The sequence below is a fragment of the Salvelinus sp. IW2-2015 genome, unplaced genomic scaffold (genome assembly GCF_002910315.2).
Source record: "Salvelinus sp. IW2-2015 unplaced genomic scaffold, ASM291031v2 Un_scaffold2247, whole genome shotgun sequence".
NCBI classification, from domain to species: Eukaryota; Metazoa; Chordata; class Actinopteri; order Salmoniformes; family Salmonidae; genus Salvelinus; species Salvelinus sp. IW2-2015.
The window spans coordinates 22,733-38,147 of NW_019943576.1; the positions used below are offsets into that span (position 1 = coordinate 22,733).

Below are 15,415 nucleotides of genomic sequence, written 5' to 3' on the forward strand. Positions count from 1 at the left end.
CTGTTCTAGATCATATGATATGCATATTATTATTACTATTGGATAGAAAACACACTGAAGTTTCTAAAACTGTTTGAATTATATCTGTGAGTAAAACAGAACTCATTTGGCAGCAAACTTCCAAACAGGAAGTGAAAATTCTGAAAATGGGTCTCTAAGGCCTTGCCTATTCAATTGCCTTGTATTTATGGATCTGTATGCACTTCATACGCCTTCCACTAGATGTCAACAGGCAGTAGAATGTTGAATGAGGTGTCTAGCCTGATGTGGGACCGAATGAGAGCTTTTGGAGTGACAGGTCCGCCATATTGGCAGTATTTTGCTGCGCACCTGGGAGCACCATATCATTTTCTGCAATGCGTTAGGTAAACACGACGAAATGCTCCGTCTGGGACGTTATTGGATACATATGAGAAAAACATCATAAAGATGGATTTTCAACTGAGTTTGACCAGTTTATTCGACTTTTATTATGACTTTTGGAATTTTTCGTTCCAAGCGTTCATGGACACGTGAGCACCATTATGCTAGCCAAAGTTGCTAATTCGACAGAAGAAATGGACATTCTAAAACAAAACAACGATTTATTGTGGAACTAGGACTCCTTGCACTGCATTCTGATGAAAGATCATCAAAGGTAAGAGAATATTTATGATGTTATTTCGTATTTTTGTGGAATATGTTGACTCCAACATGGCGGAGAATGGCTGAGCGCTGTCTCAGATTATTGCATGCTGTGCTTTGTACTAAAGTTATTTATAAAAATCTAACACAGCGGTTGCATTAAGAACAAGTGTATCTTTCATTTGCTGTACAACATGTATTTTTCAGCAAAGTTTATGATGAGTTTTTTGGTTAGATTACGTCGCTGTGTAAAATTTCTCCGGACAATTTGGTGTTATTTGTGACGATGGCTGCGTTGTAAAACCCAGATTTGTAGCTATAAATATGCACATTTTCGAACAAAACATAAATGTATTGTATAACATGATGTCATAAGACTGTCATCTGATGAAGTTGTTCAAAGGTTAGTGATTAATTTTATCTCTATTTGTGGGTTTTGTGAAAGCTATCTTTGCGGTGACAAAATGGCGTTGTGTGTTTGGCTATTGTGGTGAGCTAACATAAATATATATTGTGTTTTCGCTGTAAAACATTTTAAAAATCGGAAATGTTGGCTGGATTCACAAGATGTTTATCTTTCATTTGCTGTATTGGACTTGTGATTTCATGAAATTATATGATATCCCTGTGGTGCTAGGCTAGGCTATGCTAGTCAGCTTTTCTGATGAGGATGATCCCGGATCCGGGAGGGTGATTAAGTAGAGGTTTTAACATGGTGCATTCTAATTGCAGTCGCTGTACTCATAATATACAGGAGAACGGTCGCCTTACGGTGAGGATAGCTGTGCTTCAAGCCCAGCTTCAGACGCAAATCGTTAGGCAAGGGTAATTTCAGTGTAGGAAAGGATGAAACCCCGTCTGTGCCACCAGTAAGTACAGATAGTAGTATAAATCCCCTCGCACAGTCCCCGCAGCCGGACAACTTTCACATTGTTTCTGGAGGGAAATGCTGTAGGAATGCTCAACCGGTGTCGCTCATTCAGCCGACAGAAACTTTCAACCGGTTCTCCCCATTAAGCAGCGAGTCGGAGTCAGAGGCCGAGCCTTCTCTGGTCTCTACTCCTCCCGTTACGGGGTCTGAGACGCCGAGGCCTCCCACCATTAGCTCTGACAAATCGAAAACCCTAGTCATTGGCGACTCCATTACCCGCAGTATTAGATTTAAAACGAATCATCCAGCAATCATACACTGTTTACCAGGGGGCAGGGCTACCGACGTTAAGGTTAATCTGAAGATGGTGCTGGCTAAAGCTAAAACTGGCGAGTGTAGAGAGTATAGGGATATTGTTATCCACGTCGGCACCAACAATGTTAGGATGAAATAGTCAGAGGTCACCAAGCGCAACATAGCTTCAGCGTGTAAATCAGCTAGAAAGATGTGTCGGCATCGAGTAATTGTCTCTGGCCGCCTCCCAGTTAGTTGAAAACTGTTTTCTGCCCCTCCCAAAAGATAGAATTTGTAGATAATTGGCCCTTTTTCTGGGACTCACCCACAAACAGGACCAAGCCTGGCCTGTTGAGGAGTGACGGACTCCATCCTAGCTGGAGGGGTGCTCTCATCTTATCGACGAACATAGACAGGGCTCTAACTCCCCTAGCTCCACAATGAAATAGGGTGCAGGCCAGGCAGCAGGCTGTTAGCCAGCCTGACAGTTTAGTGGAGTCTGACACTAGCACAGTCAGTGTAGTCAGCTCAGCTATCCCCATTGAGACCATGTCTGTGCATCGACCTAGGTTGGGCCAAACTAAACATGGCGGATTTCGCCTTGGCAATCTCACTAGAATAAAGACCTCCTCCATTCCTGCCATTATTGAAAGAGATCGTGATACCTCACATCTCAAAATAGGGCTACTTAATGTTAGATCCCTCACTTCCAAGGCAGTTATAGTCAATGAACTAATCACTGATCATAATCTTGATGTAATTGGCCTGACTGAAACATGGCTTAAGCCTGATGAATTTACTGTGTTAAATGAGGCCTGACCTCCTGGTTACACTAGTGACCATATCCCCTGCGCATCCCGCAAAGGCGGAGGTGTTGCTAACATTTACGATAGCAAATTTCAATTTACAATAAACCCCACCGTTTTAGTCTTTTGAGCTTCTAGTCATGAAATCTATGCAGCCTACTCAATCACTTTTTATAGCTACTGTTTACAGGACTCCTGGGCCATTTACAGCGTTCCTCACCGAGTTCCCTGAATTCCTATCGGACCTTGTAGTCATAGCAGATAATATTACAATTTTTGGTGACTTTAATATTCACATGGAAAAGTCCACAGACCCACTCCAAAAGGCTTTCGGAGCCATCATCGACTCAGTGGGTTTTGTCCAACATGTCTCCAGACCTACTCACTGCCACAGTCATGCTCTGAACCTAGTTTTGTCCCATGGAATAAATGTTGTGGATCTTAATGTTTTTCCTCATAATCCTGGACTATCGGACCACCATTTTATTACGTTTGCAATCGCAACAAATAATCTGCTAAGACCACAACCAAGGAGCATCAAAAGTCGTGCTATAAATTCTCAGACAACCCAAAGATTCCTTAATGCCCTTCTCGACTCCCTCTGCCTACCCAAGGACGTCAGAGGACAAAAATCAGTTAACCACCTAACTGAGGAACTCAATTTAACCTAGCTTCCTGGTATACAGAAAATACCAGAGCTCTGAAGCAAGCTTTCAGAAAATTGGAATGGAAATGGCGCCACACCAAACTGGAAGTCTTCCGACTAGCTTGGAAAGACAGTACCGTGCAGTATCGAAGAATCTTCACTGCTGCTCGATCATCCTATTTTTCCAACTTAATTGAGGAAAATAAGAACAATCCAAAATGTATTTTTGATCCTGTCGCAAAGCTAACTAAAAAGCAGCATTCTCCAAGAGAGGATGGCTTTCACTTCAGCAGTAATAAATTCATGAACTTCTTTGAAGAAAAGATCATGATCATGAAAAGAAGCAAATTACGGACTCCTCTTTAAATCTGCGTATTCCTCCAAAGCTCAGTTGTCCTGAGTCTGCACAACTCTGCCAGGACCTAGGATCAAGGGAGACACTCAAGTGTTTTAGTRCYATATCTCTTGASACAATGATGAAAATAATCATGGCCTCTAAACCTTCAAGCTGCATACTGGACCCTATTCCAACTAAACTACTGAAAGAGCTGCTTCCTGTGCTTGGCCCTCCTATGTTGAACATAATAAATGTATCTCTATCCATCGGATGTGTACCAAACTCACTAAAAGAGGCAGTAATAAAGCCTCTCTTGAAAAAGCCAAACCTTGACCCAGAAAATATAAAAAACTATCGGCCTAGAATCGAATCTCCAAATCCTCTCAAATTCTTTTTGAAAAAGCTGTTGCGCAGCAACTCACTGCCTTCCTGAAGACAAACAATGTATACGAAATGCTTCAGTCTGGTTTTAGACCCCATCATAGCACTGATACTGCACTTGTGAAGGTGGCAAATTACCTTTTAATGGCGTCAGACCGAGGCTCTGCATCTGTCCTCGTGCTCCTAGACCTTAGTGCTGCTTTGATACCATCGATCACCACATTATTTTGGAGAGATTGGAAACCCAAATTGGTCTACACGGACAAGTTCTGGCCTGGTTTAGATCAGTTTGTCTCTGTGAATGGTTTGTCCTCTGACAAAGGTTCCTCAAGGTTCCGTTTTAGGACCACTATTGTTTTCACTATATATTTTACCTCTTGGGGATGTCATTCGAAAACATAATGTTAACTTTCACTGCTATGCGGATGACACACAGCTGTACATTTCAATGAACCATGGTGAAGCCCCAAAATTGCCCTCGCTGGAAGCCTGTGTTTCAGACATAAGGAAGTGGATGGCTGCAAACTTTCTACTTTTAAACTCGGACAAAACAGAGATGCTTGTTCTAGGTCCCAAGAAACAAAAAGATCTTCTGTTGAATCTGACAATTAATCTTGATGGTTGTACAGTCGTCTCAAATAAAACTGTGAAGGACCTCGGCGTTACTCTGGACCCTGATCTCTCTTTTGACAAACATATCAGAACTGTTTCAAGGACAGCTTTTTTTCATTTACGTAACATTTCAAAAATCCGAAATGTTCTTTCCAAAAATGATGCAGAAAAATGAATCCATGCTTTTGTTACTTCTAGGTTAGACTACTGCAATTCTCTACTTTCCGGCTACCCGGATAAAGGACTAACTAACCTGACTAGAACCCCAAAATTTGATCATATTACTCCAGTGCTAGCCTCCCTACACTGGCTTCCTGTTAAGGCAAGGGCTGATTTCAAGGTTTTACTGCTAACCTACAAAGCATTACATGGGCTTGCTCCTACCTATCTTTCCGATTTGGTCATGCCGTACATACCTACACGAAGACTCATGTCTTCAGTAGGTCCTATGATTGAGTGTAGTCTGGCCCAGGAGTGTGAAGGTGAACGGAAAGGCACTGGAGCAACGAACCGCCCTTGCGGTCTCTGCCTGGCCAGTTCCCCTCTCTCCGCTGGGATTCTCTGCCTCTAACCCTATTACAGGGGCTGAGTCACTGGCTTACTGGTGCTCTTCCATGCCGTCCCTAGGAGGGGTGCGTCACTTGAGTGGGTTGAGTCACTGACGTGGTCTTCCTGTCTAGGTTGGCACCCCCCCCTTGGGTTGTGCCGCGGCGGAGATCTTTGTGGGCTATACTCGGCCTTGTCTCAGGATGGTAAGTTGGTGGTTGAAGATATCCCTCTAGTGGTGTGGGGGCTTGTGCTTTGGCAAAGTGGGTGGGGTTATATCCTGCCTGTTTGGCCCTGTCCGGGGGTATCATCGGATGGGGCCACAGTGTCTCCTGACCCCTCCTGTCTCAGCCTCCAGCATTTATGCTGCAGTATTTTATGTGTCGGGGGCTAGATATAACAGTCTGTTATATCTGGAGTATTTCTCCTGTCTTATCTGGTGTCCTGTGTGAATTTAAGTATGCTCTTTCTAATTCTCTCTTTCTTTCTTTCTCTCTCTCGGAGGACCTGAGCCCTAGGACCATGCCTCAAGACTACCTGGCATGATGACTCCTTGTTGTCCCCAGTCCACCTGGCCGTGCTGCTGCTCCAGTTTCAACTGTTCTGCCTGTGGCTATGGAACCCTGACCTGTTCACTGTGATTACTATTATTTGACCATGCTGGTCATTTATGAACATTTGAACATCTTGTCCATGTTCTGTTATAATCTCCACCCAGCACAGCCAGAAGAGGACTGGCCACCCCTCATAGCCTGGTTCCTCTCTAGGTTTCTTCCTAGGTTTTTGCCTTTCTAGGGAGTTTTTCCTTGCCACCGTGCTTCTACACCTGCATTGCTTGCTGTTTGGGGTTTTAGACTGGGTTTCTGTACAGCACTTTGAGATATCAGCTGATGTAAGAAGGGCTATATAAATACATTTGATTTGATTTTGGTTTGAGAAAAGGCAAGAGGAGAGACGTTGTGCTCAACCTCATGACCTCTGAATCATATGACTGACGTTCAGCTCCGCCTGAGGGTTCAGCCGACACACCCCCTGATCCCCGGCGTGAAACCACACACACACTTTAACACACATTCAACTAAACCCATCAAACTATTTTCAAGATGGAATGAATGGGAATGTTCATAATTTTTCTGACAAAATATTCAATTATACTATTCAGCAGCTGATCAAGGAAGACAGTTTTTCCTTTGATCGTGTAGTTAATCAGTCCATTCAGACATTTCCAATAGAGTTCTCGTTTACATTAAACACCATGCTGTCTGACTAGTCATTACTATGTTAACTGCCATATACGTCCTCCTCCAAATTCAAAGGCTTACTCTAAAAAATCCCCCTCCCTGAACAGTTGAACTATAACAGAGAGGAGGACGAGCCTGCCTGGGACATAATGTAAGTATGAAACATAACCCAGCAGTAAGAGTAGCAAGATCACGAGACCAGAAAAGTTTACCAACGCTGGAGCGTCAACAGTAGTGTTACCAAGAAGACTAGCATTCTTCAAGAGTCACAATGTTCTACCCCTGTACTGAATACCAGGAAGCGAACTCATGACTAACACTAATCTACACACAAAAGCAACGTGCTATCTGCTAGCTAGCCAAAATTCTGATTTGAGTTGGCTGTGAGCAACATTATTTTAGTTCTCATGGAGGGTGACGTCACTGCACCTGGTGGGATACCTAGTTATCATCTGCTACATTTATGTGGTTCTACTGTACCTCCATTGCACTCTCAGTGTCTGGACCAAGGAAAAGTGGCTCAGCTGTCTCGGTCCTGTCTGTCTTCATGTAGTACATTGTGCCACAACAACAAGGTTTCATATAGTTCAGTGTCAGGCAGCAACATAGTAGAGATTGAATCACGTCAGTGACAGTGTTGGGGAAGTGGTGTGATCCAATCACCACCAAATGTTTCTGAACCTAAATTGTCCCCACACACACACAACACACACACACACCACACACACACACACACACACACACACACCACACACACACACACCACACACACACTTAGCGAATGCAATAAGACTGCTGGATCTGCAGTGATGTGGTGACAGTCAGAAGAGGGTGTTGGAATGAGGATAGACTTTCCAGTATTTTCTTTTCCTCAGCCAGGCTCTCACACATCACATCAAACACTGAGTGACTGCACTAGGAGAACCCATCTCTGCCGTAAAGCAGATTAGTAGGGATTTTGTTGACGCAGTTTCACTGCACATTCTCAGAGAGAGAGAGAGAGAGATGTCACCCAGAGCCAACATCAAAGAGGAGAGCTCGCATGGTGACATTCATTTCGCCAGCCCAGTCAGTCAGACCAGCTGAGAGCCTCGAGAGTCTGTAGTGAAGGTCTATCTATCACTGATCTCCAAATAGACTCCATCATCACTCCTGTTAGGACTTTGTTCTAGGTGTTATGATATATATTTTTTCAGATGTTCTTGTTTTAGTGAATGTTTGCTTCTGTATTTGAAATTGCCTCACGGTCAATGACAGTCCCATGTTACACATAGTGTAGGTGTGGTCATATCCATTCTCTCTAGTCTAACCTCTGAGCTAGATGCTGTGAATGAGGTGTGCACTGCACAGACAGTATGGTAAAGTACTAGTGAAACCACCACCACAATGCCCCTGGCAGCAGGTTGAGTGTCAGGCATGTCATCAAGCAGGATTAACACGCCCTATGTACAGATATTATCCATCCACCACTGTGACTGTTGCCGGCCCGGTTTCGCCAGGTATAATTCCATTGGAACACGGTCGGTCCTCCTGCTCAACAGCTCTCATTCGTATTATTACAGATATCTTCCCAGAAACAAGGAAGTCAGAAACATGCCACTCACCTCTGTTGATGTGGCTGGGATGGATTTACCTGTGAAGACAAAGAGAAAAGTTGTGATTTTATGACTAATGTCTTTATGACTAAAGCAAAGCATCTTAAAAGACATTGGCTTGGTTATGAACTGGATGTGAAACTATTTGTGACTGAGAAGGGCTTATGCAAACATGATGAACTCTCAGAGGTACAATAAGATGTTAACAACTGGCCCAACCAACACACCCTTTCATGACAAAATAGAGGCATGTATTGTTTATGCTAAACCTTTACTGTAACTAAAACAGAGGCGACAATTCAATCAATTGCAGGTCAATTAAAATGTGAAAATCATGCCGCTGGTTCACTGAGATTGTTTCCGTATACTGTAACTGAAGGACAGATGTATTTATGTGTCGATAATCCAATATGACACTGTCTGCAGAGGAAACAGCATGTGAGGCGTCAGTTTTAACATGGTTAACAGGATAACACCTCAGATACAGCCTGAACATTCTTACTGAACCTGCAGTGTGTTTTCCCCCTTTACCTGTTTTATTGATTTCATCTGGGCCTAATATGTCATGAGATACTGTATGCATTTAGGTCTCGCACATGAACCACCCCTGGGCAGCTGACCGCAGTTGCCACGGCAACTCACTGGGAACTCAAACGCCGACCAGCCCGAGTCAGAAGGTCGACGAACAACAAAGGCTACGGTGACTCCATGATGGGGTCACTAAGTGGCCATCAGCCATGAAGATAATCTGCTCAGTCAAACAAGGTTATTATTATCAGACCGTCAGAAAACGAAAGCTGTTTAATCAAGTGAGGCGGAACCACCATCTTGAGCAAAATAGGTAAAGTACAATACAAGTGCATTATAACACAGACTACCATGGGTCTAACCTTGCCTATATGCTGTAATAGGGCCAGGATTATTTATATGACCGTAAACCTGACCAGGAAAAACAGGGTCCATGGAAAGAGAAGAAGAAGAAGAAGAAGAAGAAGGAAGAAGATTGAGGAATGTGTCGTGAAGACAACATCATTAACTGGGTCACAGTCAATGAAAGCAGCAGTTCATTCTCACCACTTGGTTGGTGGCATGTGACTACTGATGACACCCTGTCTCTGCATCTGCCTCTACCTCTTCCAGTCAGTCTCTCTCACTGCCTCTACCTCTGCCAGTTAGTCTCTCTCAGTGCCTCTACCTCTGCCAGTTAGTCTCTCTCACTGCCTCTACCTCTGCCAGTCAGTCTCTCTCACTGCCTCTGCTTCTACCTCTGCCAGTCAGTCTCTCTCACTGCCTCTACCTCTGCCAGTCAGTCTCTCTCACTGCCTCTGCTTCTACCTCTGCCAGTCCGTCTCTGTCACTGTCCCAGTCCCAGCCTCTGTCACTGCCTCTGCAGTCATCTCTGTCAACTCTTGCCAGTCAGTCTCTGTCACCTAGCTCTGCCACGTCAGCCTCTGTCACTCACTCTGCCCGTCAGCCTCTGTCACTGCATCTGCCAGTCAGCCTCTGTCACTGCATCTGCCAGTCAGCCTCTGTCACTGCATCTGCCAGTCAGCCTCTGTCACTGCCTCTTCCCCTACCTCTGCCAGTCTGTCTCTCTCATTGCCTCTGCTTCTACCTCTGCCAGTCAGTTTCTGTCACTGCCTCTACCTCTGCCAGTCAGTCTCTCTCACTGCCTCTGTCAGTCAGTCTCTGTCACTAACTCTACCTCTGCCAGTCAGCCTCTGTCACTGCCTCTACCAGTCAGCCTCTGTCACTGCATATGCCTGTCAGCCTCTGTCACTGCCTCTCCCTCTACCAGTCAGTCTCTGCCTCTCCCTCTACCAGTCAGCCTCTGTCACTTCCTCTGCCAGTCAGCCTCTGCCAGTCAGCCTCTGTCACTGCCTCTGCCAGTCAGCCTCTGTCACTGCCTCTACCTCTACCTCTGCCAGTCAGCTTCTGTCACTGCCTCTGCCAGTCAGCCTCTGCCAGTCAGCCTCTGTCACTGCCTCTGCCAGTCAGCCTCTGTCACCGCCTCTGCCTGCATACACACAGCTAAAATTCATCAATAGACTTTATTCAAGAAACTTCTTGGTTAGGCCTAAATGTTCCTCCAAGCCACCACGTCATCGTCATGAAATGTCCATTAACTTCAATAACGTGACTAAGCAGATTATTTTTTGACCCTCTCCACATACACAATGACAAGCTCTATTGTAATGCAACATCCTGCAAAACAACATGTTCAAATCATTTGCTTGTGACTGCCCCATTCATTGATGAGAAAAAACACGATGGAAGCCTAATATTTCAGGACATCAACAGACCAACAGACCTACTCACAACCAATGTCCAATGGTCCTTATTTTCAAATCCAATTTATTTTAGAAAGCCTGTTTTATATCAGCAGTTGTCACAAAGTGCTATACAGATACCCAGCCTAAAACCCCAAACAACAAGCAATGCCGATGTAGAAAGAAGCACAGTGGCTAGGAAAAACTCCCAAGAAAGGCAGGAACCTAGGAAGAAACCAGGCTTATTTTGACACTCAAAGTAAGACAAAACAACTTGCTTTTGTTACTGCTATGCAGGAAACAGACAACGGACAAATCCTGCTCAATACAAGGCCTCAGACACACAGAGAAAAGGAAATCACTTTCCTTTTCCACAACCTGTGCTCTCTCTCTCTCTCTCTCTCTCTCTCTCTCTCTCTATCCCCCTCTCTCTCATGCAATGCATTATCCATCACAGAGCTACAGCGTGACAATCTAAACAACTGCGAGGACACAGTAGACATTATGACAAATGGTATCAATCTGGGTAAGATCAGAAAACTGGGGAAATTGAGTAAAAGAGTAGCTACATTTTGTGGCACATCTAGTTGGTCAGTTGGAATAGTGACATGGTTGGTGGGTCTGTGACAAATTGGTTGGAAGAATGCTCTCTCTCAGTTTTTCTTTCTGTATGTCTCTCTGAACACAGCTGGGGTGGCTGATATGCCTTGGGGGAGACCCCTTGCTCTGTAGCCCAGTTAACCAGACATCAGAGTGGTCAGTCCTTCTGAGAATCCATCAAATATGGATATGATGTGACAAATCAGTGTTTTAAGATATTATAATGAATTTAAGGCACCAGAGAAAGAAAGGCGTCGTAAGAATAAAGTTAGTCTATCTACATTAACTCAGATGATTAGCTTTAGTCATATTCATGTAATAATCACAGATTAATAAAGTGTAATAACACACATGATGATACCACATTTAATAACAGCATTGCCTGTAGAGTAGCCATCCTCAGACCAGTAGCAAACCATGCAAAACCTCCCATCCCCAATAACTATTACTGAGTTACTAATACACTGCAAGGCACGTAAAAATAAAATACAGTACACCACAAATTCCACCCTTACTATGCACAGTCCGTTCATAAATGCCAAAAACGTCATGTGTGTCTCAGCTGGCAGAGGATGGTGCTTGCAACGCCAGCACGTACTGGGGACCAGTACGAAAAAGTACGAAACTGTACGCACGAACTACTGTAAATCACTCTGGATAAGAGTGTCTGCTAAATGACTCAAATGTAAATGTAAAAAAGCTGATTAAGTATGGAGTACATTGAGTCCAAAGCAAATAAGCCATCAAATTGACTCAGCACACATTGACTCAAGGTGTGTAACTGAGGAAGAGCTAGGGTACAGCTTCCCTGTGACACCATGGGTAAATAAATAAAGACATATTCCGGGTGAAATTGAGTCTGTATCTGGGAATCTGATTACAGGATACTAGCAAGGAGGAAGACCGACAGGAACTCTCCACAAGCAAGACAAGACACATTACTAGTAATTCATAGTCACTTTCACAGGTAGCCTGATGACTCACAGTAAATTATTTCACTGCTCTGTTGTTCGCTACATACTTTAGTCTGAGACTGTCATCGTTGAAATAGTTTGTGCTGACGAGGGGCGTTGTACAAAATAAAGTCATTAGCGATTGGATCATCTTTAACCAATTACATTTTAGTCATTTAGCAGACGCTCTTATCCAGAGCGATTTACAGGAGCAATTAGGGTTACGTGCCTTGCTCAAGGGCAGGTCGACATATTTTTCAGGTAGTCAGCTCGAACCAGTAACCTTTCAGTTACTGGCCCAACGGTCTTAACCGCTAAACTACCCACTGCCCTATCAGAGTATGAAAGCCAATGACACATTTTCAAGCCACCGCTTTACCCATGTTTGTTCTGGCTTTGGCCCAATCCATTGGTCTCTGGACCAATCAGACGTCCCCGAATGTGTTCGCATTCGCATTACCTAACGTAGCAGGCGTAAAATTAACGTCTGAAACTAGATCCCTTACATACTGGACTAGACGAGAAAAAAAAAAAACTGTCGGGGAGGTTATATTCTGCACTGTTCAACCAATCCAGTACATGTGGAGGAGGAGTTAAGTTGGCGTTGCCTTGTTAACGTCACAGGCTCTCTTTCCATTTCCCGAAAACCTGACAGAGGCTAGGGTTTGGCCGGAGCAAGGAGTATGGGTAGCCAAGCAGTTTCAAAGGCACACCCAGACTACACACATCACTTGCTGTGTCATATCAGGTGTGACACAAGACAATGTCAACAGTTTAGCTAGGCCCTAGCTGTTAAGGCTATCGATGACTACAGTGATGATGATGTGGCTTGTGGCCATCATGCAGTCATACCATTGGTTGAGGGTCTTTGGGGCAATGAAAGCACTCCATAAAAAAAGTCCAAAATAACAAAAAAGAAGGTTGATAAGGGGCCACATCTTATCAGTCAAGGTAGCATAACTCCACCCCCCCACCCATTGTACAGTGGATTCAGACCCCTTCAGGAAAGTATTCAGACCCCTTGACTTTTACCACATTTTGTTACGTTACAGCCTTATTCTAAAATGGATTAAATTGTTTTCCCCCCTTATCACCCCACACACAATACCCCATAATGACAAAGCAAAAACTGTTTTTTGGACATTTTTGCAAACGTATACAAAAACCTACTGAGTCGTCTCTGCAGATCCTCTCAAGCTCTGTCAGGTTGGATGGAGAGCTGCTCCCGAGTGGTGCAGCAGTCTAAGGCACTGCATCTCAGTACAAGAGGTGACACTACAGTCCCTGGTTCGAATCCAGGCTGTATCACATCTGGTTGTGATTGGGAGTCCCATAGGGCGGAGCACAGGTTTGGCCGGGGCAACCCATATTTGTAAATAAGAATTTGTTCTTAACTGACTTGCCTAGTTAAATAAAGGTTAAATAAAAAATAAATAAAAGAGTGTCACTGTACAGCTCAGGTCTCTCCAGAGATGTTTGATTGGGTTCAAGTCCGGGCTCTGGCTAGGCCACTCAAGGACATTCAGTGATTTGTCCCAAAGCCACTCCTGCGTTGTCTTGGCTGTGTGCTTAGGGTCATTGTCCTGTTGGAAGGTCAACCTTCACCCCAGTCTGAGGTCCTGAGCGCTCTGGAGTAGGTTTTCATCAAGGATCTCTCTGTACTTTGTTCCGTTCATCTTTCTCTCGATCCTGACTAGTCTCCCAGTCCCTGTCGCTGAAAAACATCCCCACAGCATGATGCTGCCACCACCATGCTTCACCATAGGGATGGTGCCAGGTTTCCTCCAGATGTGACACTTGGCATTCAGGCCAAAGAGTTCAATCTTGGTTTTATCTGACCAGACAATCTTGTTTCTTATGGTCTGAGAGTCCTTTAGGTGCCTTTTGGCAAACTCCAAGTGGGCTGTAATGTGCCTTTTACTGAGGAGTGGCTTCCATCTGGCCACTCTACCATAAAGGCCTGATTGGTGGAGTGCTGCAGAGATGGTTGTCCTTCTGGAAGTTTCTCCCATCTCCACAGAGGAACTCTGGAGCCCTGTCTGAGTGACCATCGGGTTCTTGGTCACCTCCCCGATTGCTTAGTTTGGCTGAGCAGCCAGCTCTAGAATAGTCATGGTGGTTCCAAACTTCTTCCATTTAAGAGTGATGGAGGCCACTGTGTTCTTGGGGACCTTCAATGCTACAGAAATGAGTTTGGTACCCTTCCCCAGACCTGTGCCTCGACACAATCCTGTCTCAGAGCTCTAGAGACAATTCCTTCAACCTCATGGCCTGTTTTTTGCTCTGACATGCATTGTCAACTGTGGGACCTTATATAGACAGGTGTTTGCCTTTCCAAATCATGTCCAATCAATTGAATTTACCACAGGTGGACTCCAATCAAGATGTAGAAACATCTCAAGGATGATCAATGTAAACAGGATGCACCTGAGCTCAATTTCGAGTCTCATAGCAAAGGGTCTGAATACTTATGTAAATAAGGTATCCATTTTTTTTATTTGTAATACATTTGCAGAAATGTCTAAAAACCTGTTTTCACTTTGTCATTATGGGGTATTGTGTGTCTTGATGAAAACATGTTTTTATTTAATTAAGTTTAGAATAAGGCTGTAACATAACGAAATGTGGAAAAAGTTAAGGGGTCTGACTACTTTCCCGAATGCCCTGTATGTCACTCTGGGCAGCAACACATTGTGCCATGGAAATATGTTGTTTTTTCATTTTCTCAGTAGGCTATTTTATAGAGTGTGAATGATGAACATGAACATGTGATGTGTGACAGGGGAAAACAACAACAGCTGAGCCAGCTGACTAAATGCAATAGCCAACAATTGGAAAACATGGCATATGAATCTATCAGTCGGTGTCCAGCTGCCTTGTTGACCCAATTTCTACATAAATAAAACATTATTACAGATTTTCTCATTCTAGGAACTGGTAATATTACCAATGTGTTGGAGAAATTAAAAAAAGACAGAAAAAATCATGAACGCATTGCAAAACATCATCATTACATAATTATTGTACCTACCATCACAGCCTTCATATTGAAATTTGACATCTCCGTCTTTCTGAATCCTCACATCCCGAGGTCCCTCAATCCTTTTCGGAGTATCCACCACTGATGCACCGGCAGCTGGGCCAGAATTCCTCCTATGTCCCTGAGCCAGGTTTATGCAGCATTGGTAACACACTGCCCAAGCCTGCTCTTCGTTTATCGGTTGGCTGTAGAGCATTAAAATCTCCTCTAAAGACAGTTCACTTCCCCCTCTTTCCTCCATTCCGTCCATTTTTGCCATCCCGGGATACGGCGTCTCATCTCGCTGGACCGCAGCAGGGCCGATCAGCTCTCCGCTCTCCTTGTCCGCATCTCGCCGCTTGGCCATTCTTTCATTCTATCGACCGAGAAGGGCCGGTGATGACACTAATAAACGGGGAGCCGCAGATAAACAAACGATCCGGGCAGCCTGAAGACATCGGAAAAGATGCGGTTCCCTTGCAACAGCAGCACCACCACCGACAATGATTATTATTTCCCCCGCCTTGCAGTGTTTTCGTATGGGTACCAGTCATATGACGSATTGTTTGCATGGTCTRAAYGCCTGTCAGGTTTCGGTCGACTTCAGRGGAATRCATAMA

At 44.3% G+C, this 15,415-nt stretch overlaps 1 protein-coding gene across 1 annotated transcript in view; it reads right to left on the reverse strand.

Annotated features, from left to right (window-relative positions):
- The window catches only part of spire1a (spire-type actin nucleation factor 1a), a gene marked incomplete at its 3' end in the record, with an annotated part of 35,982 nt that extends 20,623 nt beyond the window's left edge, over positions 1-15,359 (reverse strand). Inside the window, exons 1-2 of the mRNA XM_024140683.2 lie at positions 14,808-15,359; positions 7,963-7,991 (exon numbers count right to left, since the gene is read on the reverse strand). Of these exons, the coding sequence (XP_023996451.2) occupies positions 7,963-7,991; positions 14,808-15,162 (384 nt within the window). The remainder of the gene's footprint in view (positions 1-7,962; positions 7,992-14,807) is intronic.
- Positions 15,360-15,415: the final 56 nt, after the last annotated feature.